Below are 20,728 nucleotides of genomic sequence, written 5' to 3' on the forward strand. Positions count from 1 at the left end.
CATATTGATTTAAAGCAACTTAATATAATTTTATTTTCTTTCTTTTTTTATATATACACTTTCAAAGGTTTGTCAGGTGAGGTATGTAAACATTATCTAATGGAAACTCCTCTCCACATTTCCAACCGAGAATTCACAGCAGACAGTTCATTTTCCCAACTTGTGGCACAGTACTTCCCCCTCCCTACACCAACTGGGAATGCCATCCCAAGCCACGGCTCTCCCAGGTGCAGTCACCAGCTCCCCCTTCCCACTGCTGGTCTGTACAGTTCACATTGCTTGGGCTCAAACATACAGTACCGGACAGGAGGAATTTCAGCTCAGTGTCTAAAATTCATATAGAAACAAACAGAGAAACAAAACTCTCCCAGGGAAGCAGACACAGATGAAGGAAAAACATTTACCATCAGGGTGGAGATATTCAAATATTCAAATGTTTTACATCCTAAGAAAAAAATTACCATTTCCTTTTTTCCTTTTTTTTTGTTTGTCTTTTTTTACACACCTGTTCCAAGGGTGAAGGAAGTGTGGGACTGGTGAAGGGTCCTGCAGGGCTGGAACCCAGCAGCACCCCTCACTCCATCCTCCAAAGTCAGAGACCCATCATCATAAAAGCAGATCCTGCTGATACTGCCCCACACAGACAGCTGGACTGGAAGGTCAGAGCCAGCCACACTTCCAGGAAAAAACGGGTTAACAAAGAAAAAAAACCCTAAACCCACTTAAGCAAAAATTACCAAATGACCTCAAACCTCCTAGAAGGAGAATTAAAATTACAGAATGATTAGCAAATGAGCAAATGACCTTCTGGAGCCAGCCCTAGGACTAGCAGCGACAGCGGTGAGCTCCCTTGGGTCACCCGTACCCACAAAGGCAGAAATTCACTAGTGGGAGTGTGCTACCAGCACCTACCTACCCTGCCCCAGTGGTTCTGGGGGGTTCCTTGGGGGTGACAGCATCCCCCACTTTCTGCATCCCTGGGGACACCTCCTTGAGTACCTCCAGGTCAAGAGACCCCCCCAAGCCACGCTGGACTGAGCGGGAGCAGAGTTATTCCCACCTGGCCCTGAGCCCCGGGAGCCCCTGCCATCACAGCAGACATTATTACTACAAATCTTATTGCTTGCAGTGCCCCCTGTCCTGGGGAGCAGCCATCCTGGCCGGCCATGGGAGCTCACAGCCTCCCTGGGGGCCGTGGCCATCGGCCAGGTCTGACATCATCAAAACGAGATGAAGAGAGTTAATGCTTCAGCTCTGACGTGACAAAAAACCAAACTGAACACCGCCATCACCACCCCCCACCCTGCCCCATCCCATCCCATTCCATCCCATCCCCCCGTGCACCTCCAGCCCTTTGGTTGTGGCAGGCTGGGCAATACAGCCCCACCCACCGACACACCAGTCAGAACGAGAACCTGTGGAAAGCCCATGAAATAAATATTTAAAAAACCTATTTACAATATTAGATCTGTGAGCATGAAGTGAGAGAAAAATGCTTTTTCCTGCCCCAAAAAGCTTAAAAAGTAGGTTAGCATCCTGCTGCCTAGCACAACACTATCTTACATGGCACCTACACATAATATATATTCACATTTCATTTTAAAATTAGGTACTCTTACAAACAGACTTAGAAAACATTGGCTAGCAATACAGCCCGTGGGACCGCCTGGCCTCCAGACCCATGTCACAAAAGCTGGCCGGCTGCATCCCAGCTCCTTTGGCTGCCCCAAAGCTGCCAACGTGCCCTGAATCAAAACCGCCAGCTGCCCTCTGCTGCCCTTCGGGGAGAAGGTGGAAGTGCTCGTGAGAGAGAGGGCTTGTCTGCGGGGAGGGGAGCAGGGAGGATGGGGACTGTGATTTCTGCTAAGCCTAGGGGTGAGCTTAATACAAACAAGAACTCCTGAGAACATCTTAGAACAGATGGATTCATTTCACAACCACCAAGCTGAAGGATGGGCCAAATGGATGCTACGACACACGGGGGGGAACACACGTGACATGGGGACATCATAGCCTTGTGGTTTGCTCAAAAAACCTACTGCTACAAGAAAATCTCCAGTGGCATTCCCTGTCAAGGAGGAGCCTCTCCCCGTCTTGCTCCTGGGCTGTCCAGGCATACAGCCCAAGGATGCAGACCCAAGTACTCCTTGGCTGGGGCTCGGCCCTCTCCCCCCGGCATGACTGCTGATGGTGGAAAGGTGAGAGGCCAGCCTGGATGGCCACCCACACCTCCATGCTGCCCCAGGCACTACCTGTACCCATGGAAGGCTGGGAATCACAGCTTTCTCAGTCACCTCCAACCGCGAATGCAGTTGTCAGGCTGAAAGTTTATGAGCTGGAGAGAAAAAGTGTCCATCAGCAAATCTTAAAAACAGGGCATTGGTGTATCTGATTGCATGTCCATTTCCTGGGAGGTACTACGAGCTGGCAGAGCTTTTGGAAACATCAGCATTTCCAGAGGTGCCACAAGACCAGCTGGGACACGGGCTGGGCTGCAGCTTTTCACTTTTGCACACCAGCAAGAAGTGGTGTGGACAGGCAGCCAGCCCACTCAGTCCAGCCCCGCATGGCACCCCCAGCACTGAAGGGACAGGGGTGCAGAGAGCAGCAGGAACAATTTCATCCTGCTCTCACAGCTCATGGACCTTGATCAGCAATGCAGCAGAAAGTCTGTCAGAAACATCAGCACCGACTGGTCAGCTCTTCAGAGAAGTTTTGCTTCTTTGTCTCCCTGACTGGCTGGCAGGTGACTACAGAAACCCTACTGCACAGAGTGACACTGGCAAACAGGACCTTGCCAGGGATGAGTAAGTGATGAATATAAATATGTGCACGCCTTGGGCACATATCACACACCCTGTCAGCAGGGAAACCCATTCCAGGGCTGGCCTTGCCCAACAAGATACTAACAGCTACGGGTAGGAGGAGCCATCCCGGGCTCAAACTGCTCTTGCTACAGCACCAACATAAGTTTTGACTCTGAGCTTGGCAAACGCAGCTCCTCCCAGTGGTTAATTAAGATGGACGGATTCTGAACATGTGAAGTGTGAAGACCCAGAGCTGCTGATGACAACAAGAGAGAGAGAAAAAGGTAACCATGCAAATGAGAGCGGGGGGGGCTGGCAGCAGAGGGACAGTGAGGACATCTGTGGAGGTGCAGAGCTAAGAGGATGCTGCTCCTCATTCATGGACCAGGGTGCATGATGGAGACTAGTTTCAGTAAGATGAGAAAGTAGCCAGCAAGAAAAGCCAAAGTAACAGAAGGAGATCTGCTTTGTGGGTTGTAGCACTTGAAATCCAGAGCTGAAGAAGTAGAGCAGGGAGCTGTGGGGTAGCCCAGGCGAAGAGGAGCGCAATGAGGCTGTGCATCTGAGGATGGCACTGTGGTAGTGCCAGTGGGCAACTCTGCGCCTGTAGCACATGGAAACATGCTCCATGTCCATGTGGAATAAGGTACTAAATCATGCTGCTTATTTTATTCCATTCATTAAGCTCATCTGCAGCTCCCTGTGCATCCCTTGCTTGATGTAAGAGCCACGTTTATTGGTAACAGTCTGCTCTGCAGCAGGGCTGTGCCTCAGCAGCACGTCACCACTGCCTGTCAGGGACACTGCCAGGAGGCTCAGTGCTCTGATCCCACCACTGCCTCAGCCAAGCAGTGCACACTGAGCTGGGACAGGTGCCCAGAAGCTGCTCCATTCCAGCACCAATGACAGCTGCTGTCCCCCAACCTTGCCATGCTCCAGCCAATGTGTGCTGGTGAAGCCCCAGGGTGCAGGAAGGCATCCAGGACACTGGAACAGCAGCACCTCATGTAGAAAGACTTTCCACTTGCTTTGTATAGGTTTTTTTTCCTAATGAGATTCCTGCTCCCAAAGCACAGAAGACAGGCCTGCATTTAGCATTTACCAGCAGCTAAAAAATGAGAGAAGAGAGAGGGAAAGCCTCAAGGAGGTGCATGGTGACCAGTGCAGGTGCTTCAGGAGTGAAGGTGAAGGACGGGAGAGGGGATTTGCTGCAGGGGAATGGCGTGAGCAGCAAAGGTAAGAGGTGTGCTCACACGTACACCTGGCCCAGAGGAAGGAGAGGAAATCTGGGCCCATGTGGCTGGGCCCCAGCCAGAGGCTAGAGAAGGACCATAAGTAAGGATGGAGAAGCAAGAGGGAAAGACACCCTGCAAAAGAGGTACAGATCAGTCACTTAACTGCCATCAGTGCCCTCCTGCCTTACACCTCTCTTGAAACACTTTTAAATCTTTTCTGATGGAATGTTTGACATATTTAATGCATGCAGTAAAAATTAAAGTAATAGATAACTTCATATTAATCTGTACAGGGACTGACAGGCTAGATTTAATCACTTCCTACCTGTTCAGAGAGTTAACTTACTCTAGCACAATTCAAAGGAAAGGCAAAGGATTTTTTTTTAATCAGCCATTTCACAGTAAGAGAAAAATGTGCCGCAGCATTGTGAGTGTCAATGCTTGGGAAAGGGAGTACCTCCAAGAGAGCCAGAGGTGCTCTGTGAAGGGAGTGCAAATCAAACACCTGGTTTCATCCTCTGTACTAAAGGGGGACAATTAAAGATTTTAACACAGTTATCGGCCTTTCACCTCCCGCCCCAGGCTTTGAGATCTGGGGTTCAATGCCAACCATGAAAGCAATTCCCTTTGCAGCCAATCCTTTTCCAGCCTCTGCTGCAAGGGCCAGCATCTCTTGAATTCATGGGCTGCACCAGAGCCTTGCTCTCATCAGAGACAAGCAGCTGAGCAAGGACCAGCAGGGCAGCTGTTAAAGGTCTGGCAGCCGCAGGGTCCACACAGTGCCCTGACAGGCACTGCTGCTTTATGTCTGGAAGGAGACTGGCATTGGGATTCCTGCAAGTGGACTCTGCAGCAATGGGAAAGTGAAGCCATGGGGATGCAATGGTTGAACAGGGACCTTATCCTGGCACAGACCACAGCCCTCCCCAGCTGCTGGTCATCTCTGCCCAGCAGAACCAGCACGGCCACACACTCTGCACTTCTAACAGGTTTTCCTAAGAAAAGACAGGCACTATGACCCTGTTCTGTGACACAAGCAAGGACAAACCTCCCGCACCTTGCTGGTAAAAGGGTGAAATGCAAATTATGGTAAAAAATTAACAGAAGCCAGTCCCTTATCCCAACCTTATTTCAACTGCAAATCCTGGCTTCGAAGAGCACTAGGCAAGACGTGCACAAAAGCACAAGGTGAGGGCCAGAGTTCCCTTCCTGCAGAGCACCAACATCAGGAACTCAAGCCCTTAAAAAGGGAAAGATTCAACCTTCAGCGAAGCACTGCAGAAAAGCTTTGCCATCAGAGACCACAGAAATCACCACAAGGACAAGGAAACAGGAGAAGGAAGTCTGTCCAAAAGCAGAGCATGGCAAGACCGGTTCATCCCTGAAGCCAGCAAGAAAAAAGACAGACACAGCCCAGCACGCCCAGCTGGCAGCAGTGGGTGTGGCAGCCTGGTACCTGGAGCCTCCAGGGCATCTCTTCATCCTGAGCAGCCCTCCCCAGCCACGGGCTGTGCAGTGAGGAGCAGGCAGCCATCAGCAGTACACACACCAGCAGCTACTTCACATTCTCATGCAGGTAACAGCCTGAGACACCGACAACTGCTGCCAGCGAACCGACAATGGACAGACTCGCCTTCCTCTCCCTTAGTGATGCGAAATGGTTTTGGTTTTGCTTTAAATGCCACTAAGAAGACAGACAGAAGGAGGACTCTGAAAGAAAGGGAAATGTTTGTGTGCACCCAAAGGCTGACAAAAGCTACTTCATGTGCACGAAGGTGGTTTTCTTTCTGCTACAGTACAAGTGCTTGTGCCTCAAGTATAAAACGCAAGCCTCCAAATCACACAGACGAGCTTCTTATTTTTATTTTTAAAGTGATAAATAAGGCACTGTACTTTTAACAAAAACTGCCTGGTTCTAAGTTTAAAAGAACCCAAGGAACGTTCAAACTGCAAAAACTTCCTTCTGAACAGCAGAGCCAGACAGACCAACCTCTTCTCTGTCCAAGACACATCTGCTGATGCCTAAAATCATGGGCGTTTATCCTTTAACTGCGGATTTTTAAAGGCTTGCTACAGCTTATAAAAGCAGCTTTAGTTAATGCATGGTAAAGGGTTACTACTATACATCAGTTTTGTACATGGCTACCGGTTCTTTGCTATTTCGGGTCCAGTCGTGAGCGTTTGCTGTGCGAACAGTCCACTTTTGCCCTTAGCTTCCTCTTGCCCTGAGACACACTGTTCTCCTGCATCTTCTTCATGGACCTTGTCAAGGTCTTCCCACTGCTGTGCTTCTTGTTGGCCATCTTCTGTGACCGTGTGGAGGACTCCCCCAGGGGCTTCTGTTTTGGGGGCTTGGACAGCTCCTCGTGACTGGGAGGCAGCACGGCCCGTCTGCTCGTGTTCTCCTTGCCCTTCCGCACGGGGAGCCGCATCTTCTCCAGCTGCTTCTTCGGGACTCTCTTTTCTTTCAAAGACATTTTTTTGGCCAGTTTATTGCTCTTCTCCATGGCAGTCTGCTTTCGGGTGGCAGGAGATTTCACACTGACCTCTGAATGCTTTATTTTACTAGCCTTCTTGGCAGGCAGCTTGTCCTTGGTGGAAGAGCTGGATCGCTCTTGGGTGCTCCCGCTCTCCTTCAGCATCTTCTTCTTCTTGCTGAGCTGGAGATCGACTTTGGGCAAGGGGTCCTCTTGGGACCTGCTTTTCCCCTTCCGCCCCTTCCCCGTTCCATCCACTGAGGGAGATTTAGCAGGAAAGGCAGCTGCTTTGATCTGCAAGGCCAGCTTTGGAGACATCAGGGGGTTGATGCACACACTCTTCCGGCTCTGCTTGCTCTCCAGGGACAGATGGTCCCCTGGGCCATCACTCCTCTTCTCTGCCTTCACCACGCGCTGCTGGGCTCGCAGCTTGCCCCGAAGATTGGAGTACTTGCGCAGGATCCTGGTGCTGGCCTGCGCGGGCAAGCTGAGGGCAGGCTGGATGGTTTTGTCCTCACTCAGCTCCTTGGTGCTGGCATCAGTGGGAGACGTCTGGCTGGGAGTGGTGGCTTCTTCAACCTCTGCTTTATCAGCATTCTCACGAATTTTGGCCCAAAGCTTTTGGTTCTTCAGGTTATTCCGAGCCGGGGTAGTGGCGGCGAACTTCTTGAGATGTTTTTTCAAACGTTCAGCTTGTAGTGAGCTGGGGTAGAGACTAGAGGAAGAATATTTCTGCATGGGGACTTTCATGGGAGGAATCTCCCCTGGGAGACGGGTGTTGAGTTTCTTCACAATCACTAGAGACCTGGTTTCAGTTGTCTCCAGAAACCACTGGCATATGTCAGACAGCTTAAAGGCCTTCATAAACAGCATCTGCACAGGAGAAAGCTTCTGCACTTCCAGTGAGCCTCTGCTTTTCCGTGTTCTTTTCTTGCTTTTCCAAATCTCTTTCAGTTTGTCGGCTCTGTTCTTTACCTTGGGGGTTGGCTGGACCTCCTTCTCCAGCTGAATCCAGCCCTTCTGGATTTTCATGTACTGAGTGTTGAACTCGGCAATGAGCTCCTGGTTTTCCTCTTCAGCACACCACTCCATGAACTTTGGTTTGCTGTCAGCCATCTCTATGTCCTCCAGTGCTGGGCAGTCATCATTCCCTGAACTGTGTTCATCCCTCAGTTTGGGGATTGCTTGCATAGACTCCTTCCCTGGTGTGTTCTTTTTTGCACTGTCTACAGATGAGGGTGCATGTCGTAAGTTATAAAACTGCAGAGCAACCTTTTTATGCTTTGCAGTTTTTGCTGGAAGATGCTTGCTTCCACCTCTGGTGCTGGGACACAGAGGCAAATTGGTCACCAGCTCATAGTTCACTGGCTTGCCCAGATCCCTGACACTGTCAGAGCTCTCCTTGTCCTTTGCACTAGCATTGACTGGTTTCACATCCACTTGCTCAGCATCATTTGCAGGAACACTGTTCTCTGCAGGGAGGGTAATATTTTTCTTCTCAGAATCAGCCTGGACGCCGATTTCCAGCATCTCACCCTGTTGACTTTGGCTGCTGTTAGCAGAGGAGTCATCTTTAGAGGAATTTTCTCCCTCTGCAGCAGTCTCTTTTGCTAAGATGCTTTTATAGGTTTGTCTGGTAGTGACACCATTCTCCTCGCCTGGCTGCTGCTCAATGATGCTCTCTGGAGCCTGGCCAATGCCTGGCTCTTCGCTGGTTTTGAGCAGCACATTGGGGAAGCAGTCATTGGGGAAGTGCATGGATGCTGCCTCATCCAGCTGCACTTCTCTCTTGAACCGCTTAGCACCAGGGCTCTTGGAGAGTTTGATCTGAAGGCAAGTAAGCTGCCCAGAGCTGGAAGAACCAGAGTCCTCAGCACTGCCCTCAGCAGGTGATGGGGATCGTTGGCTTCGGAGACACCGGTCCGATGCCACTAGTGCTCTCCTGCTTTTCTTTCGCTTCTTGTCTAGACTGTCTTTGGAAGAGACAGAGTCTGAACTGTTTGGGTTGGGTGGCATTTCCCCTTCAGTGGGCTCTTTTTCACCTGCTGAGCTGTTATTCTGCATTGCCTCCACTTCCAAGATTTTGGGGAGGGGTGTGCTGATGAGCACAGCATCCTCTTGCTCAAGAGGGCTGTCACCCACCATGACCGATGATTCGGCTTCTGGTTGAGCATCTATGCTTTTGTTCACATCCTCACACTGCAAAGTGGCAGGGGGCTCCAGGGGGCTCTTCCCATCCATGGTGGCAGGGGGCTCATCAGGAGTCTGCGAGCATGGAGAGCATGTGGAGGGCTCTGCCAGACACTGCCCACAGAGCTCAGCATCCCCTGAGCCTGGAAGCTGGGCAGGATCACAGGGCAGAGGTGTTGTGTCTGTAGCAGCAGAGGGCTGTGAGGAGGACTTTGGCTCTGGACTGGCAGGGAGGTCTGGAACAGTTTGTATGTCAGAGCCTGGACAACCTTCCTCCTCACCATGTGCTTTTGAGACTGAAGAGGCAGCAATATCAGCAGCCTGCCTGCTGCTGCTGCTGTCCCCAGAGGAGCCCAGGCTACTACCAGCCTCCCAGGTGACAGTGTCTCCTACTGTGGCACTGAGGGGAGGTGACTCCCCTCCTTCAGCAGGAGGGGAGCCAGGTGGCGGTGAGCTGGCCAAGCTGTCCTCTTTCTGGGGGCTGGGTGGAGCAGAGAGGGAGAAGAACGGCATGGCCACAGCAGCTTCCCTTGATCGTAGTGCTCGGGTATCCCGGAGCTGCATGGAGCCCAGCTCAGCTCTCTCCTTCGTTTCTCGGCTCGCTGGTGCCACTTTAGCCAGGAGCCTCAGGGAAACCCTCTTCTCACCCTCCCGTCCTGCCCCTGCAGAGCCCTCCACCGAGAGCACCAGGGGTGGCTTTGCACTCACGAGGGTCTCTGCTCGCAGAGCCGGGCTGCTCGCCCTCTCCTCCGCCCGGGAGCCCTTAACCAGCGTGCGCACCGTGGGCAGCTCGCAGCACTCCCCATTGAAGTAATAGCCCCGGGTGCTCTTCCTGGCCGTCCTGCGCGACGACGCCAGCCGCTGCGCCTCGAAATGGCACTCGGTGATGGGCTGGCTGATGTACACCACGTCGCACTGGTTGTCGTAGTCATTGATCCTCAGCCCCGACGCCTTCTTGCTCTTCCGAGAGGCTCTGAGGGAGGCTGCCTTGGCGCGGGGGTGCCCGCCGGGGGGCCGGTGGGCGGCTGGCATGGCGCCAGTGGGCAGCCAGCCCTCTTTGGACTTGTCGAGCATGCCCTTGTCGGCTGGGTGCAGCTGGCAGCCTGCCTTGCCCTTGGCATGCAGGTGGTTTTCTTGCTTTGGTCTCACATCTTGTTCTTTTGCATCTAAGTCCTGGTGCAAAGATGCTTTCGAGCTGCATTGCAAAGTGTTCTCTTTGTCGGCTCTGCGAGGGGGGGTCACTGCAAAGCCAGGATCCCAGGACTCCTCTGGGAGAGCCCTAAAAGAGCTCTTTTGGGACCCCAGACAGCTGTCTAAGCTGTCCTCGCTGCCATTCACATTTGCCACTTTGACTGAGATATAACCTTCCATGAGAGTCTTACCTGCTAGCTGCTCTTTATTATCCTCACAGTTCCTGATACCGGCTTCTTGTTCGTGTCCAGCAGCTTGCTGCCCTTCCAGGCTCTTTGTGGCATGATGGAAATTCAAAGAGGAAGAGTTCAACGTGCTGAGGTATCCTTGGGTGGGGCTATCCTTTGGACTAGCAGAGCGAAGCCTGGTGATGGGGAGCTCGCAGAAGTCCCTTCTCAAAGCAGGACTGGAGTTCTCTGCTCTATCCACTGGCTGCTTCAGGGCTTGTCCCGTAACATGCAGGGGGCCATCGGCCCCTGGCTGTCCTGGGTCCAATGTAGAAGGGAGCTTTGATTCAGTACAAGTAGCACCCTTATCCTGATTTTCAGTGCTTCGCTGGCTACAACCAGAGCCACAAGTAGAGGCCTCCATGCTCTCAGATTCAGATAACTGCTGGCCGTCAGAGTCTGGTTGTACTTCAGTGTATATGTCGTTTAGCACACGAATGAACTGCTTCTGGTGGTGTGTACACAGTCTGACCATAAATTTTTCCAGTGGAGACTTCGGCTGATTGTTAGAGTCTATTGCTATTGTCTCTGCTGGATCCTCACTAGAGAGACAAAGAGAGAAGCAGTCAGTAATATGTCCTAGGGAATATCAGTTTATGCTGCAAAACCAGAATAACCCTTCTCCTCCCAGTCAGGCACACCACTTGCCTGACCTCCAGGTGAGATCAAGCATCCTGTTTTCCTGGGGCTGGCAGGTGTTCCTGCAGTCCCAGCAGGCACACTTACATGCACACTGCTGGCAGGACACGGACTGCACTTTTGTTTGTCTGCCACTGCCAGAGCACTCGTAATTACACCTCTGCCTAGGACATTCCAGCGTGTAGGCACCATGTCACATGTTCAAAGCAAACCAAAAAAGAACCAGACAGTGTATCTGCACGGCACCTGGTGCAGAAGGCCCAGCATTTCTAGGATGGCTGCAAACCTCCGCTCCCTCACTCTGCACTGCCAAGCTGAGTGGGAGCAGAGCAGCATCCCAGCTGGACATCCAGATGCCAGGAATCTTCAGTTACTTTAAGTCTTAAAATTCTGCATACACCTCAGTAGCAGAAGATGGGTCTGGGGCCAAACTGAGCAGATCTGAGACTCTTCTATAGTCAGCACAGAAATTCTGGTGAGCTCCCAGCCTGCAGGACATGCAGGCAGCAATGCACCCTGTGCCGTGTCCTGGCATTGGCACTGACCTTTGATTAGCTGCCATTTAATGAAGTGTTGCTGCAGCTGACAGGCTGTCAGCACACACTGATTGTGCAGAAAAGTGGGCTCCTACAGCACAGGGTCACTGCCACAGCTAGCGCTCAAACCCAGGCCATTATCAGTTACCTGCTTGGCAGAGGCAATTAATTAGGACTTACTGGTGGAGAGGTTAGGGGATAATTACCCAGTTGTTTGCATGAATGCATCATGAGTGCCATGCCAGGTGCTGTTATCGAGACCGTATCTGTTCCCAACGGCAGCACAGGCACTCCCACCCAGTCCTGACCAGGCTGAGAGGGCCCCGCGTCTTGGCACCCACACTGCTTGACACAGGATCTTTACCAGTAACCTAGGGTTGCTTTGCAGCAACACTTGCACTTTGCACCTCCTGGCCTTGTACTGGAGGAGTGAAAGTCCTTTCTCCCCCTACAGCCTTTCTCTGCCTGCCCCCTCCACCAGCATCAGACACCGACCTCGCTCACTCAGCTGGGTCAAGGGGGGGCAACGCTTATCAAGGAGTTCAGGGACAGGGTGGAGAAAAGCAGCTTCATCTGGAGTGGGTTTTCCCTCTCCATGCTGCCAGGCACAGGGCTCAACAGGTGAATGAGGAGGAAGAGCTCCAGTTTGGAGGAGCCATCAGCAGAGAAATGGGGAAGGGAAAGCCAGTGGCCGGAGCCAGCCGCTCTCAGTGGCATCAGTCACACTGGAGCTACCCTGGGCCACCCTCACCTGCTCCTCACCTACTGCTTGCTGGCTGCTTTCTTTGAACTGGCACACACCAGGGAGGCACCTCCAGCGCCCTGATTCCCAGGGCTGGTGGGCAGGGAGAGACACCTGGGGCCACTGCAGGCTCTGGGCTGACCAGGTCTCCTCTTTGCCCAGAAATGCCAGGCTGCAGCCAAGCCTGCCCTGAGCAGCTGCTACCCAGCCCTTTCCTTTCCAGTCTGCCCAGGCATAACGTGTTTTACAGGTAATGAGGCTTTGCCTCTCAAGCCCGGACTTTCAGTTTCCTTAAAGGCTTCTTAGGCAGGGTTTTCCTGAAACCACCTGGAAAGGCTGAGCCAGCTCAGCTTGCCGAATGTGTCCCAACGCCTCCAGAACATACTCCCGGGGTTAGCAATAAACAACGTACCTGGAGACTGCTTTACTACACCCAGGTGAGAAAAACGCCCTCCAGCAATCGTCTGAACTGGTCCTACCTGGCGCTGCGATGGCTTTCAATTTGGAACGCCTGGGATTAGTTTAAATAAAAATACTCAGGTACAACCTGGCCCCTCTCCAGAGCCCTGTATGGGAAGGGTTATGTCAGCCAGGATCTCTTACACGGCCCAGCTCCTCCCCTCGCTCTGCTGAATAACAAAAGGGGATAAAAAAAACCTTTCAACCCCCTGGGCTTGAAGCAGGGGGCTTTTTGAAGAGGCAGAGCTCAGCGTAATCTTTTTTCCACCTTTGCAAAGAGGGCGGTGACTCCTCTTACCTACTCACAAGCCCAGCCCTGAAGAGAAGCAGCCATCTTCCCCAGGGAAGACTGAATTTCTACCGACAGCAGCAGAGGTGGGGTCCTGCCCTGGCTTCCCCACTGCCATGCTGCCTGGGCAGCTGGGGAAAGGGTTGTGGTGGCAGAACAGCCCCTCGCTCCTTGCTGGGGCACCTTTGGGTGCTGCGCTCCATGGCTGTGAAGGAAGAGTCCACGGCACAGGCAGAGATTGCCCAGGTGGGAGGCAAGAAAGGAAAGGAAAGGAAAGGCTGGGTGATGCCTGATGAGGAGGGGGCTGCAAACCTGTGAGCAGAGCCCCTGGTCTGGGAGAAGGGACCAAAATGGCTGAGCGCTGTCCTTTCCTGCCTTGCAGCCGTGATGCTGAGCACAGCCAGCTGCAGGTCATGCCTGCTTTGCAGTGTGGGATGGAAAAGGCTCATGTCCTGCGTGTATGGCACAGCAAACCTGTGAGCAGAGCCCCTGGTCTGGGAGAAGGGACCAAAATGGCTGAGCGCTGTCCTTTCCTGCCTTGCAGCCGTGATGGTGAGCACAGCCAGCTGCAGGTCACGCCTGCTTTGCAGAGTGTGTGGGATGGAAAAGGCTCATGTCCTGCGTGTATGGCACATGGGACCTTGGCTCCCTGATCCTGATGGTTCCAGCAGCATTTCTACCTTGCCTTTCACCTAGTTGCTTCCTCTGAAGTGTGACTGAGGCCTTTGTGCTCATTGTCACCTCATTTGCCCTACTGTACTCCAAGGAGACAATCAGAGATACACAGAGCTTGTCAAGCTATAAATTTTAAACAACAGAGATAAATATTTTTCCTGCTTGATAAAGGAAATAAATCCATTTGGTTTTGATGCCCTTTCTGCTGAGAAGACCCATCTTGCACTCAGTGACACAGTTGACCTGGCACATTGCATTCAGGGTCCTCTGGTGTCATGCCACCTCAGCTCAAAGACAGGCTGCAGCTTCTCACCTTGAGCTCATCTGCTCCTTCTCCAGTCCATCCCTGTTTGGGTACTGCAGGCAGCATCACCTTATTCTGGGTGTCTAAGGATAACCTTTGGGCAGAGCTTTCACTGCCACCTGCAGTGAAAAGGCTCTGAGGGTGGCTAGGTCCCAACTCTGTCCTTCCTATCTCTGTGTCCCCAAGGGTGCTGAGCTGCAGTCTGTGCCTCTCCATCCCCAGATCTCCCAGACACACAAAGTTCTGTGCTCCCTGGGGCCTGCTAATCTGTGTGCCTTGGTACCTAACCAGCATTTCCCACTATTCCTGTCTGTTCTGGCTATCACTAATAAGTAAAACACACCCATGGGCATTCTCTTTTGAGGCAGCTGATGGATGCAGGATTGCCCACATGCTCCCTACTTAAGGCAGTTTTGGAGAAGAGCTTGTTTCTGGCTCACATGTAAGAGTAGAGTTATATCAAGAGCCCCACATTTTTAAGAAGAGTTGCTTATGGACAGTACAAACTGCTGCAGAGAAACTATTTTTTTAATGTGGCTTATCAGAATAGAGGAGAGGTGAGGTGACTGCAGAGCTGAAGTGTCTTTCCAGGGCAAGATGCCGGGAGCAAACATGTTCCTCAGCCTGGCAAAAGCACAATGGGAGCTGAAGAATGACTGGTAAACACAGAGCATGGGAACTGGGAACATGGTTTTGAACAGGAGGAAAAATTCCTCTCAGGAGGCAGCCAGTCCTGCCTCTGAAGAGGCAGGCAGGCATAGTCCTGCCTTTTGGGAGATACAGGCCAGCCCCACAGAAGCTGCTGGACTGGAAAGACAAGCAAGGGAGCCCAGGGCTGCCCATCCCACCTACAGCCTTCTCTTGGTGCCTGTACTCATCCCTTCCCACCAGGCTTGGCCCAGGGTTCTCCTAGGTTTGGGTGTGCATGAGGAATGAGCCATCTCTTTCAAGGGCTGGAAAAGCCACAAGCCAAAAGGAGATTCACAACCAGTGAGAGACAATTTCAGGTCCCTCTATGCCTCTAGCCAAGCTGTAGGTTCAGTCATAAACCTGTATGGGGTCTCCAGAAGGATTGACTGCAATGGGAGAGACAGCCCACCTGTCAGTGAGCTTTCCTGCAGAGCCTGGGACATGGCAGGTCTGCCCTTTCTGCCCACCAGCCTCGAATGCTGCCTTCCCAAGGCTGCAGCTGCTGGATCTCCTCTGTTCCTGTGCCCCCACACCCTCCTGCCAGCCCCACTGCCCACATTACCTTGGCACAGCAGAAGACAACCCCAGTGTCCCAAGTGAATTCTGTCACCGGAGCCCCTCACTACCGCCCAGCCCTGCTGGATTTGCCAGGGCAGCCCTGTTCCCTTCCCCTTCCCTGCCTGCCACAGAAGGTGTCAGAGGCATCAAGGGGCAGGAGCTGTCAGAGGCACAAGCGGAGCTGTTGCTACGCAACCCCGGCGGTGCAGCAATTAATGCTGGGGAAAACGTGCTGCGCTCTGAAGCTATTTGCATAGCTGCGTGCTGCAATACATTTGTTTGCATTGTGCCTCCACTGTTTAGTGGAGTTTAAAGTCAACCCTCCCCCAGCTCTTGCTGGAGGGGACCTGGGGCTTCCAACAAAGGCCACGCGGTTGGGGATGAAGGGGCTGGGGGAAGGCAGAGGTTTGGCAGTCCATAACACCTACAGGCTGCACAGATGAGGATTTACAGCATGGAGAGGAAGGGCCAAGTTATCTGTGTTTCTCCCTGCACAGCCTGAGGAGCTTTTCCCAGCTCCTGCAGTGGCCCCAGCCCACTGGTGAGATTGTCATATCTCTTCCTTCCTGCTGTACGAGGGTGATGCTGTGCTTGCTCTGCTTGTGAATGCTATAAAAAAAGTTTAAGGAGCAGCCCAGCCTGCCTCTGGTTCTATAGTGTATTTGGGCAGTAAGCAAATGGGGAAGAAAGAAAGGGAGAAAGAAATCAGCTGCTTCATACCAACCTACCTGGGAAACCAGTCTCCGAAAACCTGTCAATTGCCAACTGCAATCTTCTGGCTTGCCCACCCCAAGTTTTTCACTATTAAACTTGAAGCCTGTACCCTTTTTAGGTTTCCTTTTTAGCCCTTGAACATTGGTTTGATTGATTATAAGTTTACAGGTATGTTTTGTACCTCAGAGGCACAAGAAGCAGCAGCAGAACAAAAGTTCAAGGCTAAGTGTTTCTGTTCCTTTCAGACCACTCTAAGCACCGGGATTATAGTTCTGTAAAAGAAACAAAACATAGCCATAAACTTATAAAATCCAATTCAGTACTTTTACAGGGATGACCTTTCCCCTCCCTCTCCTGCTGCCAGACAGCTGACTCTGTGCCAGTCGGCAGAGAGGTGCCTTGCACCACCCAAAATCAGAGGTACCACTTGAGTACCCACCAAGCTGAAGGGTGTCTTGGAAACCTGACTAAAAGCAGAGATTTGAGATATGTGGATGACTAAGAAGAAAGACTAACTGGTGAGCAATGCCCTCCATCAGCTGAACTCAAAGCACTGGCCATGTCCCCTGGAGCCCAAGGTCTGAGGCAGCGTCTCACTGCCCTTGCGTGGCACCTCCAGCCCTGCTGCTTTCAACCACTTAATTTATTTTTCAGGATGAGTGGAAATGCCTTTTTGAGGGGTTGCAAAGGAAGAACAGCCTCTTAAAGGGGACCTGCTCACTGCTGGCAGTCAGGTGAGGTGACCCCAGCGCCAGGGGTGCATGAATCCTGCATGCTAAGTGTGTGCTGGGAAGGGGCTGTGCTGTGGCTTCCCAAGGACAGGCTTGCTTTGCCTGGGCTGGAGGGCTGCATGCAGAGATCTTACCAGCAGAAGGGGGAAATGGGTTCTCTGCCAGTCCCAGTTCAGCCTTTTGGAATGGCCATGCAAAAGCAAACATGCTGGGAAAGGCGTGGGACAATCTGACTGTGCTCAAACCCATCTCCACTCACAGCTGCAGCACAGCCCTCGTGCCTTGAGAGGTGCAGGATGTGCTTCCTTCTGCTGGCACAATGGATGTCCCCTTAAAGGGGATGGGCAAATCAGCCACGGGCACAAATAGTGTAAGCCACTGGAGCAAGATTTTCTGGAGCTCATCTTTCAAAGCCCCAGTTAAAAGGCTGACACTGGATGCACCAGTTTAAATGCCTGTATTTCAATCCTCAGAAATATGCCTGGCACCTCACACTCCCCACACAGATGAATGAATCCCTTCACACCTCTGTGGGTGCTACAGTAATTCTCTCTCACTGCACTGAAAAAAAATAGAAAAGCAGCATGCAAAGAGCTGTGGCTCCACATAACAGCTAGGAAGGAGAAAAAGCACTCTCCTTCTCTAAATTAAAAGCTGAAGTTGTGCAAAGCACAGTCAAAATAACTATGGAAATATTGCTGCCAGGTTCTCAAGGCCCCTGAATTTACTCTGTCCTTGGTGACGCACATGGGGATGGACTGAGCTTGTATTTCAACTGAAAAGTAGGAAGAAACAAGTTATAGGTGTTTTTTGTTTGGCTGGGCTTTTTTGTCAGTTGCATGTATTCATCAAGGTATCCAGGTTGTACAATCAGCCAACTGACTGGACAAATAACAGACATCCATTACAGATTCAGACTTTTAACCCTTCAGAGTAGTGTCTTTCATTTGTTTCTTTATTTTTTAAACTAGTTAAACATTAAAAATCACTTCTCCCCACCTGTAACCAAATACAAATCAAAAAACCAAAGTTGGTTTTATATTTAAAAAAAACCCCAATAGCAGCCTCAAATAAGTTTTGCTTTTTTATATTCCTGTCATAACTTCCTTGACTCCCACCTTCCCCAAAACCCAACTGTATTCTATAGTAGTTTATCATCACTGTGATACTTCTAATATAATATTTAATGACTAATTAAAAATTTTACCACTGAGCTATTGCTTTAAAACCAAGGGAAATTTATCATGTTAGAAATACTATTCTACACACTAACTTTTGAACCCTTTCCAGAATTATCCTTGCTAATTTTTCTAATTATCAAGATCATTTGGGATCTTCCCTTTAAGGAAAAAAAAAAAAAAAATTACCATGACTGTTTCTTTATGAGGCAGTACCCAGAATATTTGCTGAGCTAGGTGCTCCAAAAGGATAGATAGCACCAGAAGACCAGAATAGATAGAAAAACAGACAGCACCAGAAGACAGATAACAAAAGCATGCAGGGCAAAAAAAAGTTCTTACAATGATTTTCACGGCTTTGCACGTTTTAAAAAAAGCAGCACCCAGTTAAGAGAAGGGAAAATGAACCACAGGGACTGTGGAGTAGGGAGGGATGCCCTGAGTATATTTAACCATCCCAGGAAGATATACTGGCTCTGGACCTGAGGTGACACAGGTGTGTGGCCTCTCCCCTGCCCTGTGTCCATCGCTGTCAGTTCCTGTCTGTCCTGCAGGGACAAAGCTCTCTCTCCCCAAACTTCAGACAGCACACACAGGTCTGCTGGAGTCACTGCACCTGCAGAGGTTCAACAACTAGCAAACTCCCACTGAAGGGGCACTCATCTGCAGGAAATGAGGGCTTGTGACAAGGATCATTGTGCTGTGAGAAATTCCACCTTCCCTTCCAAAGCTGAACATACAGGTGGAAGAAATCTCAAATGCATTGGACACCCTCCCCTAAGACTTTCCTGCACCCAGCTCCAACAGACACATTGCCATGCTCAGCTACTGTCTGTTTCAAGGATTTCAAATTCTGCAATTACCCAGATTGTGGTTTTTTTCCCAACATGGATATGAAAAACCAAATGCAGGAGCTTGGTAGAGCACTCGTTAGAGCAAACCACTCTCAGCACAGCCCGGCTGCCAAAGCTTGGGAGGGGCCAGTGGAGACATCTGGAGAGGAGAGGGTATCCTGGGTGCAATTAACAGATGTTGGGGGATATGACCCCATTTCAGATAACCTGGAGATTCAGATAATTGGGCCTCAGATAATCAAGGCCACATTGTTAATAGAAAGAGTATCACAACTCCTAACAGCAGCACTCCCCATGTGCCAACACCACCCCTCCTTGCACGGGAATGCCTGGTGAAATATGAATTAGCTGTTTGATACACGTCCATACTCTCTGTCAGCTGCTGGCTGAGCAGCAAAGCCTGTTTCTGATGCACCACTTTGGCTGGCTGCTTGGGAAATAGGTTAAGGCAGAGATGTGGATTGCAGCCCTGGATGCCTGGGGACAAGGCTGTCTCAGAGCTGACGGGCTAGGTAAGCTCTATTTTGAAAGTGGGTTAATTTAGCTGCCATTCAACTACCATTAAATGATGTAGGTTAATTTTATAGTCAGATAACTATTAAGAAACCAAAACATAAGGCAGGAAATGTCTCTGTGCATACCAGTGAGGAGAGATTTCCTCTGCACTAATGCATACCCCTCCCCTTCAGCTCAAACCTCTCATCCTTCCATTTCTGCACATTCCTCACATCATCTTTTTTTTTTTTTAACCCTTGTCATTACACACTCTTGTCCTTCCTCCCTCTCTTAAGAGAGTCTATTCTTCCTCTCAAAAATTCACCTTGATATCCTGGCCCAGAATTATTTTTCTCCCTTGTTTATACTGTCACACATTGCAGTGCTCGAGGAAGACTAACAAATCCAAACCACATCTGAGCCTGGCAGATGTCCACTAAGAAAGGTTCCATCTTCCCACACACAGCCAGTTTTTGTGCAGCTAAGTGGTAAATTGAAGTAGGGAGCTACACCTTGCTTAGTATGTAACATTCCATCACTACTAATACACCAAGTTTACTTTAGGGGTATTTACTGTATTTAAAGCCTCCTCAATTGGCATTTTACCCTTTGTAAATGGATGCTGCAGTTGAAATGTACTTTATCTCTGTGCGATTTTCCTTTCCACAGCATAATGATTGGTATTGTTTGTTTCTTTATACTGGTGACAAAACCCATCAATTGCTGGTTTGTCAAAAAACGAAAAATAAAATGAAAAAAATCATCAACAACAGCTTATGCCAGCAAAGGAACAGATCCTTTGGAAAAAGCAGAGGTGACTCATCACTCCTCACGCACAGCAAGGAAGAAGCAAGCATCACAGCCCTGCAGATCCCCCTGAGATGCCTCCATAGATGCCTCCCTCTGACTTCTGTGCTTTCCTGGTCCCTCCAGCAGGAAAACGAGTCCCTAACTTTCACAGAGAAAGCCAAAGCGATGATGACCCCTCAGCACATGCTGCCCATCAAACTAATCGCAGATCTCCTCTACTGCAGACATTTTTCATCATATAAACAGTAAGTGCACTATGCAAGCCCTGAGAGCTCACAGAAATGAACTCACACTTAACCACACAGCTGTAATGAGACAATAATACTAACAGGATGTTGGCATTTGCACTGTGCTTTTTATGACCAGAAGAATACAGAACGGGAGCGTACCCAGAAATCACAGCTAAACCAGCTCTGAAAAATCCTCCTCAAAGCAACTCAAGACATTCAGATAGTGACACCAGAGCCCAAACAATGCACACCATGAGAATTCTGACCCACAGAAGGCTGACTGCCAAATTCCCTGTTGTCCAGCTGAGGCCTTGCTACTCTGATAAATCTTGCAATGGAAGTCCTTTTTTTTGCTCATGAGACATAAAAGAACAGATGAGAAAGCCAAAACCCAACCCCCATCAATCTGCTCTTTGCCAGCACTAAGGCACTAAGGCACTACCTTTGTCACTTTGTTTTTAAGCTTCATAATTATTATTCTATTACAATATTACATTATATAACTATTATTCCAAATTTAATAATATAATTGAGTGCAGAGCATATTTCTTTTAAATCCTGAGTTATGATATTTTTCCTTTTATCAATTAGAAATCCAGTCTACACTCAAAGAAAAGTAAAGACACCAGCATAGGGACAGGTATGTGCAAGGTGGCTAGAACTGAAGAGCAGATGAGTGGTCACCTTTACCAAACAC

At 50.3% G+C, this 20,728-nt stretch overlaps 1 protein-coding gene across 1 annotated transcript; it reads right to left on the reverse strand.

The window, feature by feature from the left end:
• Window positions 1-4: 4 nt before the first annotated feature.
• Window positions 5-12,810, reverse strand: LOC120501976. Its single transcript, XM_039708903.1, has 2 exons — window positions 12,802-12,810; window positions 5-10,669 (listed from the first exon to the last, which is right to left on the reverse strand). The coding sequence occupies exon 2, from the start codon at window positions 10,600-10,602 to the stop codon at window positions 6,199-6,201; it is 4,404 nt and encodes a 1,467-aa protein (XP_039564837.1). The 5' UTR covers window positions 10,603-10,669; window positions 12,802-12,810; the 3' UTR covers window positions 5-6,198.
• Between the last annotated feature and the right edge of the window lie 7,918 nt (window positions 12,811-20,728).

Source organism: Passer montanus, unplaced genomic scaffold (assembly GCF_014805655.1).
Source record: "Passer montanus isolate IOZ18808 unplaced genomic scaffold, ASM1480565v1 scaffold21, whole genome shotgun sequence".
Classification (NCBI taxonomy): domain Eukaryota; kingdom Metazoa; phylum Chordata; class Aves; order Passeriformes; family Passeridae; genus Passer; species Passer montanus.

Excerpts from the sequence above, each read along its gene's own strand:
- LOC120501976 (XM_039708903.1), bottom strand. The coding sequence starts at position 10,602 with ATGGTCAGACTGTGTACACACCACCAGAAGCAGTTCATTCGTGTGCTA.